Source organism: Nannospalax galili, unplaced genomic scaffold, assembly GCF_000622305.1.
Source record: "Nannospalax galili isolate Female #2095 unplaced genomic scaffold, S.galili_v1.0 scaffold467, whole genome shotgun sequence".
Lineage (NCBI taxonomy): Eukaryota > Metazoa > Chordata > Mammalia > Rodentia > Spalacidae > Nannospalax > Nannospalax galili.
The window spans coordinates 1096320-1119294 of record NW_008357490.1 but is presented as its reverse complement, the minus strand read 5'-3'; the positions used below and the strand labels follow the sequence as shown (position 1 = coordinate 1119294).

The following is a 22975-nucleotide window of genomic DNA, read 5'->3' as shown; positions in this document are numbered from 1 at the left end:
GAATCAAGGAATCCAAGAGCTGGTTCTTTGAAAAGATAAACAAGATTGATAAACCCTTAGCCCAGTTATCCAAAAGACAGAAAGAGCACCTCCAAATCAACAAAATCAGAGATGAAAGGGGGAACATCACAACAGACACCAAAAAGATCCAGAACATTATAAGGGAATACTTTAAAAACCTATATCCTACTAAATTTGAAAAACCTAAAAGAAATGGATGGGTATCTAAAATCATGGGAGGAACCAAAACTAAACCAAGAAGAAATCAACAGCTTAAACAGACCCATAACACATAAGGAAATTGAAACAGTAATACAAAAACTCCCGACTAAAAAAAGCCCAGGACCAGACGGATTTACAGCAGAATTCTATCAGACATTAAAAGAAGATGTATATACAATACTACTTAATTTATTCAAAAAGATAGAAACAGAGGGAGTACCTCCAAATTCCATCTGTGAAGCCAGCATCACTCTAATACCAAAACCAGGTAAAGATACAACCAAAAAAGAAAATTATAGACCTGTATCCTTAATGAACATAGATATAAGAATTCTCAACAACATACTTGCAAATTGCATACAGACACACATCAAAAAGATCATCCACTATGAGCAAGTTGGCTTTATTCCAGAGATGCAGGGATGGTTCAATATACATGAGTCAGTAAACTTCACAAATCATATAAACGGACTCAAGGACAAGAACCACGTGGTCATCTCAATAGATGCAGACAAGGCCTTTGACAAAATTCAGCATGCATTTATGTTCAAAGTCCTAGAGGGAATTGGACTGGAGGGAACATACTTCAACATAATTAAAGCTATATATAACAAACCCACAGCCGACATCATTCTAAATGGAGGAAAACTAGAAGCATTCCCATTAAAATCAGTAACCCGACAAGGCTGTCCACTATCTCCCCTCCTTTTTGACATAGTGCCTGAAACTTGCAAGAGCAATAAGACAAGAGAAGGAATTTAAAGGAGCAATAATTGGAAAAGAATAGATCAAATTAATACCTTTTTTGCAGATGATATGTCTAAGAGATGAAAAAAAAAAAAAGAAAGAAAGAGAAAGAGAGAGAGAGAGAGAGAGAGAGAGAGAGAGAGAGAGAAAGAAAGAGAAAGAAAGAAAGAAGAAAGAAAGAAAAGAAAAGAGAAAAGAAAATCTTGGGCTAAACCTGACCAAAGACATTCAAGACCTCTACAATGAAAAATTTTTAAATCTTTAAAGAAAGAGATTGGGGAAGTCACCAGAAGATGGAAGGAAACAATTTTGTTATTGTTGGGTGCGCATGCGAGAGAGAGAGAGAGAAAGAAAGAGAAAGAAAGAAAGAAGAAAGAAAGAAAAGAAAAGAGAAAAGAAAATCTTGGGCTAAACCTGACCAAAGACATTCAAGACCTCTACAATGAAAAATTTTTAAATCTTTAAAGAAAGAGATTGGGGAAGTCACCAGAAGATGGAAGGAAACAATTTTGTTATTGTTGGGTGCGCATGCACATGTGTGGACAGTAAGAGGACAACTTCATGGAGTTGATTCTCTCCTTCCACCTTTATGATGGTTCAGGGGATTCACTAGACTTCGGTGGCAAGTACCTTTCTCCCCTGAGCCATCCTGCCAGTCCCATATTTTTGTTCTTGCTATTGTCTGGTTGGTTTTGAGACAGGGTACCCCTAGTAGCCCCAGCTAGCCGGAACTCACAAAGTAGAACAGGCTGGCCTTTATCTCACAGACTTCTCCCTGCCTCTGCCTTCCAAGTGCTGAGATTAAAGGCATGTGCCACCATTCCCAGCCCCTAAAATTTTTTAATGGCATTTTGCTGTACTGAGTCTTATACTTTGGGATACTAATAATCAATTTGTTTCCTCTGGCTCTTGCTTTTAGTAGGTGGTTTCTTCACACATTTTGGAATTTTGTTTTGAATTTAACCTTCTGTTGGATTTTCTTCATTTTCCCCTATAGAAATGCGTGGGACCAGTTGCAATTTTTCACTTGTGTGATTTTTCTGTGCTGTCTGTTAGGTGTCCTGACCAAGGAAAGAGAAGTTTGGATTCCTATTGTTTTGGTTTTGGTGACTGAATTTAAGAAGTAACCTTGGCATGTCATCATATTTTTAAAAAAACCACACAATATAATAATCTTCAACTGTGTCTTACAAAAAATTGTTTTTATTTCATTTTTCATTCATGGTTTATATTAAATTTCTTATGTAGTAGAAGCATTTGTCATTGGCACAGCCATTATTTCATCAAAATTCTAAGTCTATCAGCTTGGCATAATTTGGAATCTCTATGGTGGATTTAGTCCATTTTTTAACTTTTTCTTTACAGTGTGTGCTACTTATTATTATTAATATTTTTCTGAAAACTACTTTTAACTTTAAAAAATATTTATTTTATTTTTTAGAAGCATTTCATTACAGCTTTAACATACTCAATAACAATTTCCAGAGCAAAGAAACATCTCTTTCAAAAGTGGCTATAAAATTTTTAGGTTCCCTGTTGAATTAATACAGTTATACAATATTGAACTCAGTATAAGCCCTGTAAGACATAAAGTTGAATGAGTTATAGCACTTTTGAAAGAGATGTATCTTTGCTCTATCTCTAATCTGTATGTATCTGATTATTACTAGTCATGGTCAGTTGCACTCTGATCCTTGGCACCTGTGTATGGATATAAAGTCATCGGGTAGATTTCAGTGGTAATGTTTATTGCCTCTACTAATTAACATGATGTTAATTTTTATGCTTCCTCCTCAAATATAACTCATTTTTTTTAAATTTCTTGATTTCTTTGTGTGTGTATCACACAGAACATCCCAATCTTATTCATCTATATACCCACTTCCAAGATGGTACCCTCCCATACCACCCCCCAACTAGAGCCCTTATACTCTGTCTTCCCTGCAACTGTCTGCTGTGTTGTTAGTACCACAGGCATTCCCCACTACTTGTCCATCCAGTGAATCTAGTCAGCCTATCTAGAGGTCTTTGTTTTAGAAAAGATCAGCTGTTCCTCATCTAGCAGCAATCAGTTGTCAATATTCCTTTAGATAAGATTGGGGTCTGCTGTTCATTTTCCCAGTTTTACACTGGGTTACTAACCTGGGAGTCTCTTGGGCCACCCTGGCCAAAAACTCAAAAGAAGGTATCGCCTGTCTGGCATTGTTGCCTTTTATGTAGCTTTTAGCTATGCATATGGACTCTTAAAAAATTATATTGGCCCCTTTAATCTTTGGTTATACTTTCCTTTTGGATGTTTAAGGCCATACAGTTGGCCCAGATAAACTTATTTTTACTCTTTAAGGCTGTTTGAGGATCTGTTCCTCAGGGGTCACATGGGCTTGGGAGGAGCCCCTGGCTCCTTTCTTTTACCATTTCCACCTATGTGAAGATAAGTCAAAGGTCCTGCTGGACCATGGCTGGCTTCGCTTGGAAGAATGGAGGAAATGCTTTCCTCTGTGCTGTCCCTCCTCTTTTAGACTGGACACTGGTTGAACTCCAGCTTTTGGGGTCTCCTCAGACTCCCTTGATCAAGAGGATAGGTGACTCACTACACTAACAGGACATTTTGAGAGATGCTTATAGTCCCCTGGAACTAGTCAACCTAGGAGGGCAAGGAGCAAAAACTGTCCTTTATGTCCCTCTAACCAAATTAGTATAGGCCTCAAAGTATGTCTATTAAACATCCAAGAAGGTTAGTTCCACCAGTCTGGTACTTTTAATTACCGTGTACCATGTCGATAAATCTTGGGCAGAGACCAGTTGTTCTCAGATAAACCTTGCCTAAACATACATTTCTTGATCTAGTATGTATAATTTGTCAGTAGGTTGCTGGACTAATATGGTTCCTTCTGGTTTTCAAAACTAGCTAGACATTATTTATCTCCTGCATTGTCTAAACCTTCCATCATGGTTTCCCCAATTAAGGTGCCCCCATTTTTCCCGTTTCTACTTAATACCCTTCTCCTATGGTCCTACCTCTCTTGAGTGCCTTCTTTCCCTTGTTCCCTAGGTTCCTTGTATACCCTTCCCTCGCCCCTCTCTTAACCCAACCCAGTTTTTATCCATATCTCCCTTATTAACACCTGTTTCCTTCTGTTCTCTTTCAGATTCTTTCTTTTCTGTTACCTCCCTGATCCTTTCCATTATCCTGGTTCCTGTAGTTATGTCTGGTTACATACTCATTTATCAGGATTTGGTGCTAGGATCCACGTATGAGGGAGAACATACTTCATTTTGGGGTTTTTGTTTTGTTTTGTTTTTCTTTCTGAGTCTGTGTTACTTCACTTAGTATAGCAGTTTCTAGTTCCATCCATTTACTTGCAAATTTCATGATTTCATCTTTCTTTACTGCTGAGTAAAACTCCATCATATAAATGTACCACATTTTCATTATCCACTCATCAGTTGAGGGACACTTAGGTTGCTTCCATCTCTTAGCCATTGTGAAAAGAGCAGCAACAAACATGGATGTACAAGTATCTCTGCAATAGGATGCAATCTTTGGGTATAAGCCAAGGAGTGGTATAACTGGGTCAAACGGTAGGTTCATTTGTAGTTTTTTAAGAGTTCTCCACACTGCTTTCCACAGGGGTTGAACAAGTTTACAGCCCCACCAGCAGTGAATGAGCGTTCCCCTTTCCCCACATCGTCTATAACATTTGGTTTCATTTGTTCTCTTGATCTTAGCCAGTCTGCCTAGGGTAAGATGAAACCTTAAAGTGGTTTTAATTTGCATTTTCCATTTACTAGTGATGTTGAATATCTTTTAAGATGCTTCTTAGCCATCTTTATTTCTTCTGAGAACTCTTGGTTCAGCTCCTAGCCCATCTTTTAATTGGGTTACTTCCTTTCTTGATTCTTTGTTTTTTTGAATTTGTTATATATTCTGGATGTTAAACCTCTGTCAGATGTGTTGCTAGTGAAGATTTTCTCCCATTCTGTGGGTTCTCTTTTCACTTCTCTGGTTGCCTTCTTTGATGTACAGAGCTTTTTAGTTTAATCAGGTCCCATTTGTTGATTCTTGACCTTGTTTTCTGAGCAATTGATGTCCGGTTTAGAAAATCCTTTCCTACACCTATATCTTTTAGGTTTTTACCGGTGTTTTCTTCTAACAGTTTCAGAGTTTCAGGCTTTATATTGAGGTCTTTGAGCCATTTGGAATTGACTTTCGTGCAAGGTGAAAGACAGGGGTTTAGCTTCATTCTTCTCCAGGTGGAGATCCAGTTTTGTCAGCACCATTTGTTGAACATGCTGTCTTTCCCCCAGTGAATGTTCTTGGCCATTTTGTCAAATATCATGTGGCTGAAATTGCATGTACTCATATTTGGGTCTTCAATTTTGTTCCATTGATCTATGGGTCTATTTTTGTGAAAGTACCATGTTGTTTTTACGACTATAGCTCTGTACTACAGTTTAAAATCTGGTATAGTAATCCCCCTGGCATTGCTCTTAGTGCTAAGGGTTGCTTTGGCTATCTGAGGTCTTTTGTGCTTCCATATGAATCTTAGGATGGTATTTTCCAATTCCGTGAAAAATGTCATGGGGATTTTGATTGGCATTTCATTGTATCTATAAATGGCTTTTGGTAGGATGGCCATTTTCACAATATTAATTCTTCCAATTCATGAGCATGGGAGGTCCTTCTATCTTCTGATGTCTTCCTCAGTCTCTTTCTTTAAAGATTTAACATTTTCATTGTGGAGGTCTTTAATGTCTTTGGTCAGGTTTAGCCCGATATTTTTTTTTTTTTTTTTTGCAGCCATTGTGAAGGGGTATGTTTCCATGTACTCTTTCTCTGATTGCTTGTTATTGGTATATAAAAAGGCTACAGACTTTTGTAGATTAATTTTGTAACCTGCCACTTTACTCAATGTGTTAATAATTTTCAGGAGTTTTCTGGTGGAATTTTTGGCATCTCTTAGATAAAATATCATATCATCTGCCAAAAGGGATAATTTGATCTCTTCTTTTCCAATTATTACTCCTTTAATTTCCTGCTCTTGTTTTATTGCTCTTGCAAGAGTTTCAAACATTATGTTAAAGAGAAGTGGAGGTAGTGGACAGCCTTGTCTGGTTCCTGATTTCAATGGGAATGCTTCCAGTTTTTCTCCATTTAGAATGACGTTGACTGTGGATTTGTTGTATATAGCTTTAATTATGTTGAGGTATGTTCCCTCCAGTCCAATTCTCTCTAGTACTTTAAACATAAAAGCATGTTGAATTTTGTCAAAGGCCTTCTCTGCATCTATTGAAATGACCATGTGGTTCTTGTCGTTGAGCCCATTTATGTGATTTATGACATTTATTGACTTACGTATATTGAACCATCCCTGCATCTCTGGAATAAAGCCAGCTTGATCATGGTGGATGATCCTTTTGATGTGTGTCTGTATGTGGTTAGCAAGTATTTTACTGAGAATTTTTGCATCTATGTTCATTAAGGATATGGGTCTATAGTTTTCTTTTTTGGTTGTATCTTTACCAGGCTTTGGTATGAGAGTGATACTGGTTTCATAGAAGGAATTTTGGAGTTCTCCCTCCATTTCTATCTTTTTGAATAATTTGAGCGGGTCTGTTTAAGATGTTAATCTCTTCTTGGTTTAGTTTTGGTGGTTCCCATGCCTTTAGATACCCGTCCATTTCTTTTAGGTTTTCAAATTTAGTAGCATATAGGTTTTTAAAGTAGTCCCTTAAAGTGTCCTGGATCTATTTGGTGTCTGTTATGATGTTTCCCCTTTCATCTCTGATGTTGTTGATTTGGAGGTGCTCTTTCTGTCTTTTGTTTAACTGTGCTAAGGATCTGTCAATCTTGTTTATCTTTTCAAAGAACCAGCTCTTGGGTTCCTTGATTGTATTGTTTTCTTTGTTTCTATTTCATTAATTTCTTGTCTGATTTCTGTTATTTCTTCTTGTCTGCTGGGTTTGGGTTTCATTTGTTGTTGCTTTTCAAGTGTCTTGAGTTGCAATGTTAAGTCATTTTTTGTGTTCTTTCTGATTTTTTAATGTAGGCACTTGGAGCTATAAACTTCCTTCTAAGAAGAGCTTTCAGCATGTCCCACAGGTTTTGTCGTGTTGTATTGTCCTTTTCATTTAGTTCCAGGAATACTTTTATTTCTTTCTTAATTTCTCTTTTGAGGTATTCATCATTCAGGAGTGTGTTATTTAATCTCCATATGTTCATGTGGTGACTAGGGCTTCTTCTGGTATTGTTTATAAGTTTTATTGCATTGTGGTCTGATAGAATGCCTGGAATTATTTCAGTCTTTCTGTATTTGTTGAGGTTCGTTTTGTGCCCCAGTATATGGTTAATTTTGGAGAAGGTTCCATAGGGTGCTGAATAGAAAGTATATCCTTTGGTGCTTGGGTGGAATATCCTGTACATGTCTGTCAGGTCCATTTGATGTATGGTATATTTAATCAGGGTGGTTTCTCTGTTTATTATTTCAACTATGATAGTCTTGCTTGGCAAAGTATGTTGGGTTGACATCCATGATTATTTAGAACTGGGAATACTTTGGTCCAGGCTCTTCTGGCTTTCATAGTTTGCACTGAAAAGTCAGCTGTAATTCTGATGGGCTCTCCTATATGTGGAACTTGCTTTTCTCTACAAGCTCTCAGTATTTTTTCTGTCCGATATGCTGTGGGGAATTTCTGGTCTGGTCCTGTCTTTGGTATTCTGTGTGCTTCTTGTATCTGTACACGTATGTCTTTCCTTAAGCTGGGGGAGTTTTGCGCTCTAATCCTGTTGAAGCCCTTGTCTCTAGCTGAGTTTCTTGCAGACAACAAAAAGATGGGTTTTGTTTCTTAATCCATTCACGTAGCCTGTGTCTTTTGACTGGGGAGTTCAGTCCATTGATTTTTAATGTTGTTAATGAAAGATGTTTATTGAATCCTGTCATTTTTATTTCTATTCACATTCCTGATATAGCTGTGCTTTTCCACAGTTATACCTTCATTGAATTTCTTTTCACAACCCCTTGGGTATAATCATTCCCTTCTTCAGCTCTTTGTAATGCTTCAAAAATGCTCTGAAGGGCTGGTTTTGTGGACATGAATTCTTTCAGCCTATTTATGTCATGGAAGATTTTTCTTTCCTCTTCGACTATAATAGACATTTGGCTGGGTATTGTAATCTGGTTTGGCAGCTGTGGTCATTTAAAACTGTGGTCATTTAAAACTGGTCATTTAATACTACTTTGGTCCAGGCTCTTCTGGCTTTCATAGTTTGCACTGAAAAGTCAGCTGTAATCTTAATGGGTTTTCCTTTATATGTGACTTGGTTTTCTTTTGCAGCTTTCAGTATTGTCTCTTTGTTCTGTATGTTCAGTGTTTTTATGTTGTACTGTGAAGAGTTTCTTTTCTGGTCCCGTCTGTTGGTGTTCTATATGCTTCTTGTATTTTTATGGGCATGTCTTTCTTTAATTTTGGGAAATTTTCTTCCATGATTCTGTTGAAGATCTAGTCCATGCCATTACCTTGGGATTCTTCTCCTTCCTGTATGCCTATGATACATAAGTTTGGTCTTTTTATGGTATCACACAATTCCTGCATATTCCATTCTTGTGATCTCTTAAGTTTTTCATAATCTTTGCTTTAGTGGTCTAGTTCATCCATTTATCTTCCAGTCTTGATACTCTGTTTTCCATTTCGTTCATCCTATTGGTGTGGCTTTCTCCTGTTGTTTCTAATTGGCTTACTGAGTGATTCACTTCCTTTTTCATTTCATCCAGCCTGAGTAGTCTTCAATATTTCTAACTCTTTTCTGAATTCATTCAGAAGTTTATCCCTATCTTCCTTCAGTTCTTTAATTTCTTTATGTGTTCTTTAAATTCACTGAATTCTTTTATCATGTTTATAGTTGTTGTTTTGAATTCCATGTCCTGCATTATCTCTAGGGGATTCTCATTGTACTCCTCTAGTGCAGCAGAGGGAGGTGAGGGCGGGACCTGGCTCAGAGGGCTCCTGGGGACCTCGAGAAGGAACTGGGCTGGTCTGGATGCAAAGGATCAGGAAGCAGTGGTGGCACCAAGCTGAGCAGTCAGCCTCAGTGTCTGGGGTGCCAAGACCAGAAATGGGCCAGTACCCAGGCTTGGAGGAGAGATGGAGCATTGGAGCTGGCAGGTGAATGAGATTGGAGGAGTCAAGGCACAGTGGGCATCCTGGACTTACCCAGGAGAGAGGCTGGCACATTGTGCAGCCCAGGGAAACAGAGGGAGGTGAGGGTGGGACCTGGCCCAGAGGGCTCTTGGGGACAGGGAGAAGGAACTGGGTTCATCTGGATGCAAAGGATCAGGAAGCAGTGGTGTTTTGAGAGGTCAGCCCTGGTGTCTGGGGTGCCAAGACAAGAAATGGGCCAGTACCCAGGCTAGGAGGAGAGTTGGGACAGGGGAGCTGGGAGGGTGAATGAGGCTGGGGGAGTCAAGGCATGGTGGGCGCCACTGGACTTACCCAGGAGAGAGGCTCACGGGTTGTGTAGCCCAGGGAAGCAGAGGGAGGTGAGGGCAGGCTATATATTTTCATTTTGTGTGTGAGTCTATTGTCAACAAGTATGTAAGTGTACCTTTGTCATGCAGTGGCCACAGAGGTCAAAAGACAGTATCAGATCCCCTGGAACTGGAGTTACAGACAGTTGTTGGCTGCCATGTTGCTGATGGGAACAGAACCCTGGTCCTCTGCAAGAGTAGCCAGTACTCTTAACCACTGAGCCTTCTCTCCAGCCCCCTACTTTTGTAACTTTAAATCACTGCTGTTCTCTATTGGACCTGGATTCCATGTGACCTGGATTTTTTTTTTTTTTTTTTTTTTTTTTTGCTGGTGATCTTCACTCTGTTCCTTGTTTTAGGAGGAAGTGTTGAGGTTTTTAATATTTTTTTAAGATTTATTTTATGTGTAGTGTTTTGCCTGCATCTTTGTATGTACACCACATGCATGCCTGGTGCCAGCAGAGTCAGAAGAGGGTGTCAGATGTCCTGGAACTAGAGTTATGAATGGTTGTTAGCCACGCTCTGCATGCTGGGAACCGAACTCAGGTCTTCTTAAAGAGTAGCCAGTGCTTTGAACTGCTGAACCATCTTTCCAGCTCCAAGCGTTCAGTTCTAAATGTTTGGTCCATAATAATCTTGAACTATTATACATACTTAACCCATTCTTTTTCATTTGCCACTTGTATATATCTGTTAACTATTTTATCTTTTATTTTGTTGGTCTCTTGCTATTTTTAAGTTCTGCAACACCTACTAGGTATCATTCATAGGTTGGCTCTAAAATTTGAAGATCAAAAAACCAACAATTACATTATTATGATTTTCTGAATACTTTTTACCACTAGACTAAGCAGTACTAAGCTGACTTCTCTGGTTGTTCATTACTTTTCAGCCAGTTCAAGGAAAGTAGTTCTACATCAGTCAAAGAGCTCCTCTAATACCTTGTCCATTGTTTTATGTTTGTACAATTCCCTTCACTCCACATTTCAGTCATGACCCTCTTATTCCATTTTCTCTCCCCTCCAATAATTATTACTTTTTGCATTTTCTCTTCTGTTGAGTCCTCTGTTCTGAAGGCTTTCCCCTAGCAACCTTTGATCCCATCATTTCGATCTATGGTAAATGTTTTCTAGGCCTGGCAACATCATCTTAAGCCTTCGTTACTACTTTCCTGCACTGAATCTTTTATCTATAGTCCATGCCATCTTTCATTTTGTCCTATTACTTTCTTGGAAAAAATTTCTCAAATAACTTTGTGAGCCAAGATGTATAGAAAGTAAACTTTTTGCGTCCTTGAATTCATACTTTGGCCAATTCTAGAATTCTGGATTGAAAGTTTCCTCTCAGGTCTTTGAAGGCCTTATAGCATCATCTTCTGATTCTCCTTCTCTGTGGGCTCACGGGTGTTTCTTCTTTCTGCACTCCACTGAAATTTCACAATGATATTTAAGTCTTAGTGTGGGTCTTCCTCATTTATTGTGCTAGATGTAGTCTGAAGACATATTCTCAACTCTAGGAAATACAAAAGTTGCTTTTAATTGTATTTGGAAAATCCTGTAGAAATAGTATTTGAGTACATAGCAGTTGTAAAAACCAGCATATTACATTCTTTCCACCCATCTATATGGATTCAAATGGTCAGTTTGTTTAGGGATTTGAGTGGTTGAAAAAGAATCTGTCATAGATACTATATAAACATGTTTCTGTTTTAATCATCCTACTTTTATAATGCTATATAGTATTCTGGTCATAACAGTGATTTTTTTCCATTCTGGATGAGTAGGTGGGTGAATGGTTTGTTTTTTGAGATAGGGTCCTTATTATCTATAGTCCAAGCCGGGCTGGAACTCCCAGTCTTCCTGCTTCTACCTCTTGAGCCCTGGGATTACAGTGATGTCCACTATGCTCATCACCAGTTTGTGCTGTTTTAATATTCTGTTTCCTTTTTTTAATTCTAGGGCTGGTGGACTTGGTCTCAATTTTGTGGGTGCTAATGTTGTTATATTATTTGATCCAACATGGAATCCAGCCAATGATCTTCAAGCTATTGACAGGTATAATACTGAGAAAATTTAAAGGGACCTGAAAATTCTTGTAGTCTAAAAATACTCTTGAAGTTTTTCAATTGCTTTATAAGCAATCTCTTTATATTGTTCTATATACTAGTTAGAAGAGGCAGGCACCTGTTAAATTTCTGTTGACTTAAAATAACCCTAAATTTCTGAATTCAAATAACAATTTGCTAGTAGCTTTTTGTTTTCTATCCCAAAATCCTACTGACATGACAGAAACTAATAAATCTATAATACCAAAGAAAAATAAGACAGTTTACTACTAGTAATTCAGCAATTTTGAGAAATTCCGAAAGAGCAATAGCAAATAAAATCTGTATCACAGAACTCATCAGAGAAAAGCCACAGCCCAGAGCCTGCAGGACTGAACAGAAATTTCAAGCATGAATTGGCAACTGCAGGATGTAGAAGAAGAGTACAGGTTCCCTTCTGGGTAGCTAGTAAAGTAATGTGATGACTTTGAAGCATATGCTTCTCCCACCTCATATTTACACAGGGCTTGTCTACAGCATGTTTCATAAAAGAATAATTTTAAAGGTAAGTAGGGAATTTGAGATTAGAAAATTCCTGGTATTTTGAAATCAGATGATAAAGTGGACCCAAACCTGAAGTAATCCCAAATCTCTACAGGACACAATAAGGGGAAGTGATTGAATAAATCTACAGTCTGCATAGAATCCAGATGATCTTTCCAGCATAATCTACCTAGACCCAATAAATTATGAACAGGAAATTAAGAATTATGAGGCATTTTCTTAAAAGTAGCAACATGAAAGAAAAAATACCAAGGAGAAAAGCCAGTGTTGAAGGGACTAAAACAAGCATAAGACACAAGAAAAATGTATATAGCAAACAAAAATATTCTCAGAAATTAAAACCATTATGGAAAGAAAACTAAAACTCTAAATCATAAAGTAGAGAACAGCTAAATGTGATGTTAAATATGAATGAAAGTAGATGTTAAATATGAATAAAGAGAAAGGAAAATCCCAGGAAACTGTTTCAGAAAGTAAAAAAAGATGAGAGGTCAAGGGAGATAATTAACAGAGTATCTAAAGAACATTGCTGTTACTTTTCAAGGGCCACTAAATACTGTTTATGAATAATGGCAGAGAGAGAGAAAACATGTATCTTGGTGTACTTATAATCCTGAAGATAACGAGAAGGACTAAAATGCCCCAGAGTAAGAAAGAAGAGGATTTATAAAAAACAAAACCCCAAAGGAAAGAACAAGTTAACAATGAACGTAAATCAGATTGATTTCTGCAAATCAGACTTTTTTCATCTGCAGTAGGATGACAACAGCGTCAGAGTGACAACATGCATGACTTCATGTGGAAGAAAATTATTTTGACTTAGGGTTAAAAATCAATGACTAACATATCAAGGTATAAGGAAAAAAATAAAAGTAACTGTTGACATCTAAGAACTCAGTAAATGTATTGCTTGTGGTCTGAAAGCATTGCTTAAGACTATAAGCCAACAAGTGAATCTATATAGAGAAGCTAGACTATACAAACAAGTCAGTGATAGGCAGAGAAGGTTCAGTAGTTATAGTTAGGTCTAAAACCTTATTGGCAGTGTGATTAAGAGGCTTAAGGCAGTTATAAAGGAAATATTCTCCCTAATACTAAGGATGGTATAAGACCTTTAATAATAAAAACCTGAAACCCTGTGTAATTTTAATAAAGCATGAGAATTGTGGAGGAGGAAGGAGCTATTAGAACTTTTCTTTCCTTTCAGGAAACACTCAGGATATCCTGATCAGTTCTCAAACTATTTACCAAAAATGTTTTTTAAATGCTAGAAAAAAATAAAGGGGCAACAACTAAAAGAATGAGGTATGGTAATCACTCGGTACACGTTTAAAACACAGTGATTAGTCTTCACCCTCAACATACTCTGACTCTGTAGAATGAAAGTGAGACTCTACAGTCTCTTATTTTTATTTTATTTTATATGTGTGTATACATATCTGTGTGAGTATATGTGCACGTGGGTGCATGTGCTTTTTTGTGCAGAGACTAGAAGAGGGCGTCAGATCCCTCAGAGCTAGAGTTAGAGGAATTTGTGGGATGCTTGCACAATGTGGGTGCACTTACATGCATGCAGGCAATACACTCACACATAAAATGAAAATAATAAAATATTTTAAGTCATCAAATATACAGGACAAGTTTGAAAATACACATACACCTAGTCTAGACAGAACTGGCCTGAAAAGATTTTAAACCTTCAGTGTGAACTAATTTTAATGTTCAAGACACAAAGACTGGGAGAAGTAATTGTTCTTTCAAATAGCAAATTTTCAACAAAAACACTTTTTTTCTTTCATGACATCAGTAATATGAAATCTAGCCTTTGTGATTTTTTTTCACTAAAATATGTGGTCGTTTTACTATTTTCTTTTTCAGTTCTTGGCATTGAATATAGGACTGAACTACATCCCAGCCCTATATGTCATTTAAAAAATACTGTACGAATGCTTATAAATACTAAGTATTTTATTTAGTTCTGAAGTTATAATAGCAAAGTACAGTCTATTCAAAGTAACAAAATCAATCTTCAGATACTGTCCTTGGAGCTATGAGACAGACTTCAAAATAGCTGTCTTAAATGCTTGAAGCTGAAAGAATACACAGAGAAAGAACTAAGGAATATTAGGAAATGTTGGTGAATAAAATGAGACTATTAATAGAAATAATAATAACAAAAACAAAACCACAATTTTTCTAGACCTTCTGCCATTCAGTTCTCTGTAAAAAAAAAAAATCACTATAGTTTAATACAAACTTAATCAGGCAGAAGAAAGAATGCACAGATGTGAAGGCAGATTATTTGAAATTATGAAGCCTCAGTGCTTGGGAGGTAGAGACAGATAGATCCCAGGGGTTGCTAACCAGCCAGCCAGCCCAGCCAGATCGACAAGCTTCTACCCGATCTCCAAAAAAAAGGTAGATGGTGCCCGAGGAAGGGTACCCAAGTATGTGTGTGCGCACACACACACACACACACGAGTAGAATGGTGGTTACGAGGCACTAGGGACCAGGGAATAGAGAAATTACTATTTGATGGGTAATTTCAGTTTCACATGAAGGTCTGTATGTATATAATCATGGTGGTTCCAAAGCAGTGTGAATCTACTTAATACCATTGAATTCTATGTTTAAAATGATTGTTTGGTGTTCCATGTATTTTATCATCATGAAAAAGAAATCAAAACAGTAAACATGATTATTTACCAGTATTAGTGACATCACCATGGATTACTATTTTAAGTTCTCATGTTAGTTTATAGTCTAAATTAATTTCTTAGAAAAGAAAGACTGAAAACAAAAGAAAAATATAACTCAGAAAACTAAATGTGAACAAAATAGGGGAGGTTATAAAAGGAAATTATCACATTAAATAACAAATTTTAAATAATTTTTTGAAAATAATGTGATAGAGAAATTTTTAATAGTTTGAGAGTAAAAGGCAAATATACAGAAAAGCTTAAGAAGTAGGAATGTGCCTAGCTTGGTAGCACACACGTTACATCCAAGCACTCAGGAGACAGAGGCAGGCAGATCTTTGTGAGTTTGAGTACAGACTGTTCTACATATCTCAAAACAAAACAAAAGCAACAAAAAAAAAAGAAAGAAAAGAAAAGCTTACTAACCACTAATATTTTCTTACAGTATTGAACCTTTTACATACAACTTTATACAAATATGCTTTTAGAAGAATAAGGACAGAGGAACAACAGTTACATTTATTACATTTCTTGTCAACCAGACACTAGTTTCTATGAATTACCCAATATCCTGATACCACAGGCACTGGTACCCTCCCATTTTACATTTGAGGAGGCTGAAGCAAAGTTATTGTAGTAACATTCTTAGGGTCACAGCTAGAATGGCTGGGTCAGGATTGATGTGATTTTATCTTTTTTATGTGTGTGTGTGTGTGTGTGTGTGTGTGTGTGTGTGTGTGTGTGTGCCTGTCTGTCTGTCTGTCTGTTTGTCTGTAAGTCTATGCAGGTCTGGATGCATGGTGCATGCATGCACATGTGTATATTTGAGTATAGAGGTCAGAGGTCAACCTTGGGTGTCTGATGTTTTGTGAGACAGGATTTCTCTCTGGCCTGGAGCTTGCCCAGTAGGCTAGGCTGACTGGCCAGCCAACCCCAGGGATCTTCTGTTTCCATTGACCCACTGCTGGGTTTGCAAGTACATGCTACCACAGCTGACTTATTATGTGGTTCTGGGGATCAAGCTCAGGTCCTCATGCTTACACAGCAAGTACTTTATTCACTGAGTTGTCCCCCTAACCCCAGTTTTTAACTTTTTCAGAAATATCTTTAAAACCTATTGTCTTATTTATCCCACTGTCCCTGAAAGCATAGTGCATTAGTGCATTCCTCATCCCCATCTATTTCCTTCCACTGAGTCTCAACAGAACAAAGAAGAGAAATGCAGATACTGACCTGTATATTGTAGAGCAATTTTTATTTGTCTCTTCATAGTGAAAGATCTGCCATTTGCAAATGCCTTTTTTATGGACCATGAAATTGATGAGGCATAGTTATAAAATAACACATATTAAAAAGTTTCATAAGCTGGGTGTGTTGGGGCATGCCTTTAATCCCAGCAGTCAGGAGGCAGAGGCAAGTTGGAGCTCTGTGAAATTGAGGCCAGCCTGGTCAACATAGCAAGTTCCAGACCAGCTGGGGCTCCAGGGAGACCTTCTCTCCCTGCTCCCCCCCAAAAGTTTCATCTGTGAAGATTAAAGGATAAGTATTCATCAATTGCTCTCTCTCTCCTCTCTCTCTCTCTGTCACACACACATACACAAGACCTTTTCTTGGATCCTTTTCTGATTTTATTTACAACCCAAAGGCATTGTGGGAAAGAAGGGAATTACAAGCCCATTTCTTCCTCCAAGTCAAAGGGTGGAAGTGAGAATGTAGCCCTTACTCTTTGGGCTGTGTCACAGGAGCCTCTGTTTCCCTCTGCAGATACAAGATTTGCAGGATTCAAGATGCCTCAAGTAAAAGATCTTCTCTGTGAGAGAATACCAAATATTAACATAGTATCTACAGTAACACCCAAGTTCAAAATTAGTTTCCCCAAAATCATAAAATTTCAAGCATTGTAAGGAACAGTCTCCCCATTCAACTCAGCACTCTAACAGGCATTTAGGGACAGCAAGCACCGTCATTCAGAGCATCCAATAAAGCTTCTGCATGAGAAGTCACAGGGAAAAGACTTCCTCAAGCAGCCACTACTTCTTTCAGTCACTATGTATTAGTCCACACATCTGGAGAAAGTTTGTAGAAGTTGAGTTATTTGGGAATACTGCATGAGGATTGCTGTAAAAGACAGGTTTTCTTAAAATACTGCTAGGAATATTGCTATTGTTTAGGAAAGGTTTTTGGATATTGGAAGGTGATATTTGTAACAAATTAAGTTTTGTATATTTTTCTATAGTATTCTTAATAACTAGTCTTTGTATTTGACTTTAGATATATTTTTATTATTACTAATAACATCATACCTAAACACAGTATTTTACTTTAAAAATTTTAGGAATGTTCCATTTTTATATACAAAAGCTACTTCTTAAACTTGAAGTTGCCTTCATTGGCTTGTTTTATTTTCAATTTTCAGAGCCTATAGAATTGGACAATGTAGAGATGTTAAAGTGCTTAGGCTGATATCCTTGGGGACTGTGGAGGAGATCATGTATCTACGACAGGTCTACAAGCAGGTAAGTATATATCCCTTTTTCTAAGGAAGAGATAAATATTTATCTATTTTCAGAAATTAGTAACAAATTTGTATAAAGTTTTTAATTTTACTCTAATGTGAAACTTAGCAAGATTATAAAAATATGCTCTTAACTACACTATTCATATGAGCTAGAATAATTATTAAGTTCATTGAATTTTACTCCTGAAATTTTCTTAGAGTAGAATTTCCTAAACGTGAATGTGCATTTAAATCACCTTGGGACCTTGTTAAACTACAGATTCTGATTTAGTAGGTCTGAGGCAGAGCCCAAGAGTCTGCATTTCTAACTAGCTCCTGGGATTACCAGTACTGCTAGTCCACCAATCACTATTAAAATAATGAGGGAACACCTCCCCAAACTGTATGCCAAGACTTGGTATCTGTGCCACCGATTATCTACAAGGTACACTAAGACACTGATCTTACAGTTTATGGCAACAAGAATGGCTGAGCCATCTTCTAGACTTGAGTAGCCTCCTCTGTTGACTCCAGGTTGCTGTCAGGTGTCATGACTTGAAAAAGGTTGGGGAGCCCGGCCTTAGAGATACAAGATACACACATAATAAAACTCTCAGAGATTCCCAGTAAATGAGATTGTGTGACTTGAGCTTTGGTATGCTACTGCTTGGTGCTTAGAGTGTTCCTCTGAAATTACATTGACTCTTGAGTACATGTAGGATATTAATTGATGTTCCTTTTACACCTATAAATAAACATTTATTCATTTATAACTGCTCACTTGAGAAGGTCTGGAATGAGGTTCAAGTTTAATTATAAATATTAAATTTGAATTATTCCCTATATATTTGGCTGGCATCTGTTCAAGAGAGCAAACAGCTGTCACGTGGTGGTAGTTAACCTAAGAATGAGCCAATCTTAAATTTATGTCAACTTTTTCATTCTAAAAATAGAATTGTGTATAGCAATTTGTGTATTCTCTTAAACCATTTAGCTCCATAAGAAACAACTCGGTTTTTGCTCTTTGATATAGCACAACTATTTGAAAAAATTTTTTTTCTAGCTTATCTAACCACTTATGAAAAGAGTAAAGTATCTCTTCATCTTATTGTTTAGAGTTCTGTCTTAGATTTGTCATAAGTAGTATTGTTTCCTCAACCATGTCGTTTTCCTCAACCTATTATTATATCTATTTCTTTTGTACCTGTTCATTTTGACTCATTTAAGGAAATAAAATGGCCTGTTACACACAGTATAATAATACATAATAGAAAGTTTTCAGGAGACAGGTAACTGAACTTTTCAGAACTTTGCATGTCACATATAAAGAGAAGGGATCAATATTATAAGAGAAGGCATTATATATGGTTGATAGTTTTGAATTTGAACCGAGGGTGTATATCAAGCATATAGTGCCCCTCTCAAATGTCCCCTCACATCTTTTGGAGAAAAAAATTAAAAGTTAATAACAAAACCCAGCTATAAATGTGCTAGAACATAAAAGGTTTCTCAGTGGCCCAGAAATTGTAAAGATTCCTGAAAGACAGAAAAGAAGCCCAGTGAGTGCAGCCTGGAGGAAACCACTGAAAAGGTAGATGTGACTTAGGAATGCTAGTCTTAGTATCAGCAGAGAAGACAGAACAGAAGGAACCTGCGGGAACTCTGGAGGATCGTGGGTAATGTAATAAGGGGATTCACTTCCACTCATCTCAGTTGTACCAAAATGCAGCCAACAGAATTGTGTATTTCCAGGTCAGAACAATAAACAGAAATACTGGCAGCAAAGAAGTAAGACAGAGCTCACACTTTTGTTGATATACAGAAGAAAGTCTCTCATTGCCCAGAAAACTAAATTCTGCCTACTCAGCCTCAGATAACCATGGCAGTAGGCTAAGATGAGCTTGTATTTAAAAGCAGATCAACACCTACCCAAAAAAAAATCGCTGACCAGTTTAAGAAAGTAAACACTTAAAAAAAAAAAAAAAAGCAATACCATTGGACTGTGTTGTGGCCTTAAAACTACCAAGTCTTCATTCCCTGAATCCATATACTACTTCACATGAAAGTCTTTGGGGCGATGGTAGAGGGGAACATGTCTTGATTGATGTGATTACGTTAAGACTTTTTAGATGAAAGAGGCAGAGGAGAATTTGACACAGGCAGTTTAGTTTAATGACACAAATAGGAGTAATGTGGCCACAATCTAAGAAATACTGGCTATCCCAAGAGCTGGGTGAGGTGAGGAAGGGATTCTCCCTAGAGCCTCAAGATGGCATGGCTTTGTCAACACTGAGAGAGAGAGAGAGAGAGAGAGAGAGAGGGAGAGAGAGAGAGAGAAAAGAGGAGGAGGAGGAGGAGGAGGAGGAGGAGGAGGAGAGAGAGGAGAGAGAAATCACATCAGAGAAAACAGAACAGAGTGGAGTGGATTAGACTTTTAAAGAAATATACAAAGTACTTCCCAAGGAAGAGTGAGGTTATAAGATTCCAGAAGCAAGAATAGGCTACTAGGAAAGGGGTCCACTACAGAGATTTCTCGCAGAAAATGAAAGACCCCAGATGTAGGCTCATAGTAACGGGTGGTCTTTTTGACTGCCGGATAAATATAGAGATGGAATCCCTGTCAGAAAAGTTAGCAGCAGTGGAGGGCAAGCAGGTAGCCTTCCTGCTGGAGAACAGACAGGGACAAGCCTAAGCAAGTGGAGAAGCATGGTGGGAAGAGAAAGCTAGAGTCCATGGGCCCCTAATTCTAAACAGGATGAATAGAAGTCGACGTCATACTAAACTATTGTTCTATAAGCCAAAACTGCAAGAAGAAAGAGTTAATCATTGATTCGCCCCTGCAGTCTGTGACTTGTCTAGCCACAGGTTCTTGGCCCTGAAGAGTGCCAGGTTCCAGGCACAAGTCCCACACCCAAGAGCATTTGGGGAACACAATTGGGCTTGATAGCCCTTACAGAAAGAATAGAGGAGGGGCTGGAGAGATGACTCTGGTTAAGAGCACTGGCTGCTCTTGCAGAGGACCTGGGTTCAGATCCCAGCACCCACATAGCAGCTAACAACCATCTGTAACTCCAGTTCCAGGGTATCCAGTGCCCTCTTCTAACCTCCAAGAACATTGCATGATATGGGTGCACTCACATGCGTGCAGGTAATACACTTCATACACATAAAATAAGAGTAATAAAAGAAAAAAAACTTTTAAAAAGAATAGAAGATAGGAAGTGAAGAGGGTAGGATCGTGGGGGCAGGTCTGAGAAGAAATGGGGGAAGGGTCCTGAGAGGGGGAGTCTGAATATGATCAAAATTCATCATATGAGATTCTCAAAGAATCAATAAAAATATTATTTAAAAACATTTGAAACAAAAATATTGGGGCGAGGGGTAGAGAGATGGCTCAGTGGTTAAGAGCACTGACTGCTCTTGCAGAGGATGTGGGTTCAGTTCCCAGCACCCACATAGTGGCTAACAATGACCCATAACTCCAGTCCCAGGGGATCTGATACCGCCTTCTGACCTCCACAGGCATTACATGCAGCAGTGTTCTTACGTACATTCAGACAAAACACTCATACATATAAGAAAATAAAAATAAAATTTGAAAGCCACAGATATCGTGGTATGGAAAGTTTTCAGGATGCTTTTCTTGATAGTATCTTATGCAGGTCATAAAAACCTCATTTCTCACACGTGATTCTTTGGTGATTCACTCACATCTAAAAGACAGTAAAGAAATGAATTGAGAAAACAGGAAATCATGAGTTTAAAAAAAATCTCAAGTAAATACTATATTTATCAATATAAATATGGATATATCTGCAGGTATGTATTTACATCCTAATATTTCCATTTTGCAATTTAACATTATGATTTGATGTGTCTTTTAAAGATGGAAATCTGCAGAGAATACTAAGAGTGTTGAGTCATCAGGAATAAGAATAATAAAGTACTGACTGGCCTTTTAAAAAATAAATAATAAAAAAGGAACAGTCTGAATGTCCAGCAGTAATGGGATGATAGCACAAACAATGATTGTACCCATGTTACAGGATACTCAGCAACAGAAATAAAGGTTGTAGGATTACAGGCAGATAGAATGATGTAATAAGACCTCTGAGACAGTTCTAGGAGAGACTAAAAATTAACTGGAAGAATAATATGTACTGTATATCAACCATGTTTATGCATGAAAGTATTTCTCTCTGTGTGTGTAAATAGCTGTAACTTCATTGAAAGGGTTCTAGAAGAACACTGGTAAGGGGAGAGCTCTTGTTTAAGAGGGACTCTCATTTTGATGTGCTTTTTGTGATAATACATTCAGTAGTTTTAAAAAATGACATTTATGTAGCAGTAGTATTCCTTCAAGTTTGGAGCAATAGCTCTCAGCCTTTATTTTCATTCTTTTTCTGAGCCATTTGAAAGTCACAGAATTATCACCAGTGTGTATTTTCTCAAAGAGCGTTTCTTCACATTTGCATTGCACTGTAAGATATTCAGCAGACAGTGCATAGTTTTGGTGATCCTAAAATAGTGTATGTCCTCAAGGGCACAATTATTGGCTTTCTCAAAACTCTTAAACCAGATTTTTGATAGTAGGCAGTGTATTCTACAATTAGTAAGACATCAACATGTTTATTGTATAATTAGATTATAACGTAACTTTAGTGATATAGTAATTATTTATGCCAATATTAGTAGCTTCTAATGTAATGATTTAAAAAGAAGAAAAGTATACTCAGATGTCAGCTTTCACTATTAAATATTTATGTCAGGTGACTGTTCCATAGAGATGACATCTTGACTCAGTGGTTAAGAAACACATTAAATAGGAAGTGTCAGATGTCTTCTCCAGTAAAATAGCCAGATTATTATTATTATTTCACCATAGTGGCAACATCTGCCAGGGAAATTAAAACAGAATTTCTCCCCTAGGGAGATTGAGCCTGTCCCAACTAAAGCTGTGGCAGGGGATGCCAGGAAATTCTGACATATTGTTGGAGCAAATGCTTCAAAAATATCTTGTATTTTTTCTGTTACAGCAACTTCACTGTGTAGTGGTTGGAAGTGAAAATGCCAAGCGATATTTTGAAGCTGTTCAAGGATCAAAAGAACACCGAGGAGAGCTCTTTGGTAGCCACAACCTCTTCAAACTAAGGTCCCAAGGCTCTTGTCTTACAAGGGACATCCTGGAGGTGGGAAATTGTTCATGACATTTTTGATAATGTTTTAAATATATTATCTTTAGGAAATTTGAAATATAACTGATGCTTTCTTTTCACTTGTTCAGAATTTCTACTTTCAGAGAAATCAGAAATGAATTTTATCACTAAGCCACAGTTTTCTCATGGATACTTACAGATAATACACACCCATATACCAACACATATATGAGACAGTATGACCTCCATGGCCATTTTCAGACTAGCAGAGGGGAGTGTATTAGTTTGAAAACAGCTGTTGAAGTTGAGAACTAAAAAAAAAAAAAGCTTTTCCTAAATAAACAAAACTGTAAAATATGTTTTGATTAGAAGTTACCAAATACTCCCTGAGATGTACTCTCATGTCTCTTAGAGACTTTTGTTTGTGTTTCCAATAAAAATTCCACACCAATATTTCAAACTCTAGTTATATTCATCTTCAGCATACAGATGTTTCTTTTTTTTTAAAAAGTAATCATTT

The 22975-nt window shown here is 37.4% G+C and overlaps 1 protein-coding gene across 5 annotated transcripts in view; it reads left to right on the top strand.

Moving 5' to 3' along the window:
- Ercc6l2 (ERCC excision repair 6 like 2) overlaps positions 1-22975 on the top strand; it is a 131293-nt gene that overhangs the window by 58734 nt on the left and 49584 nt on the right. For all 5 annotated transcript variants that reach the window (XM_029557183.1, XM_017794869.2, XM_008855120.3 and 2 more), the window contains 3 exons: positions 11453-11548; positions 17219-17318; positions 22336-22488. In XM_029557183.1, coding sequence (XP_029413043.1) covers positions 11453-11548; positions 17219-17318; positions 22336-22488 — 349 coding nt within the window. The remainder of the gene's footprint in view (positions 1-11452; positions 11549-17218; positions 17319-22335; positions 22489-22975) is intronic.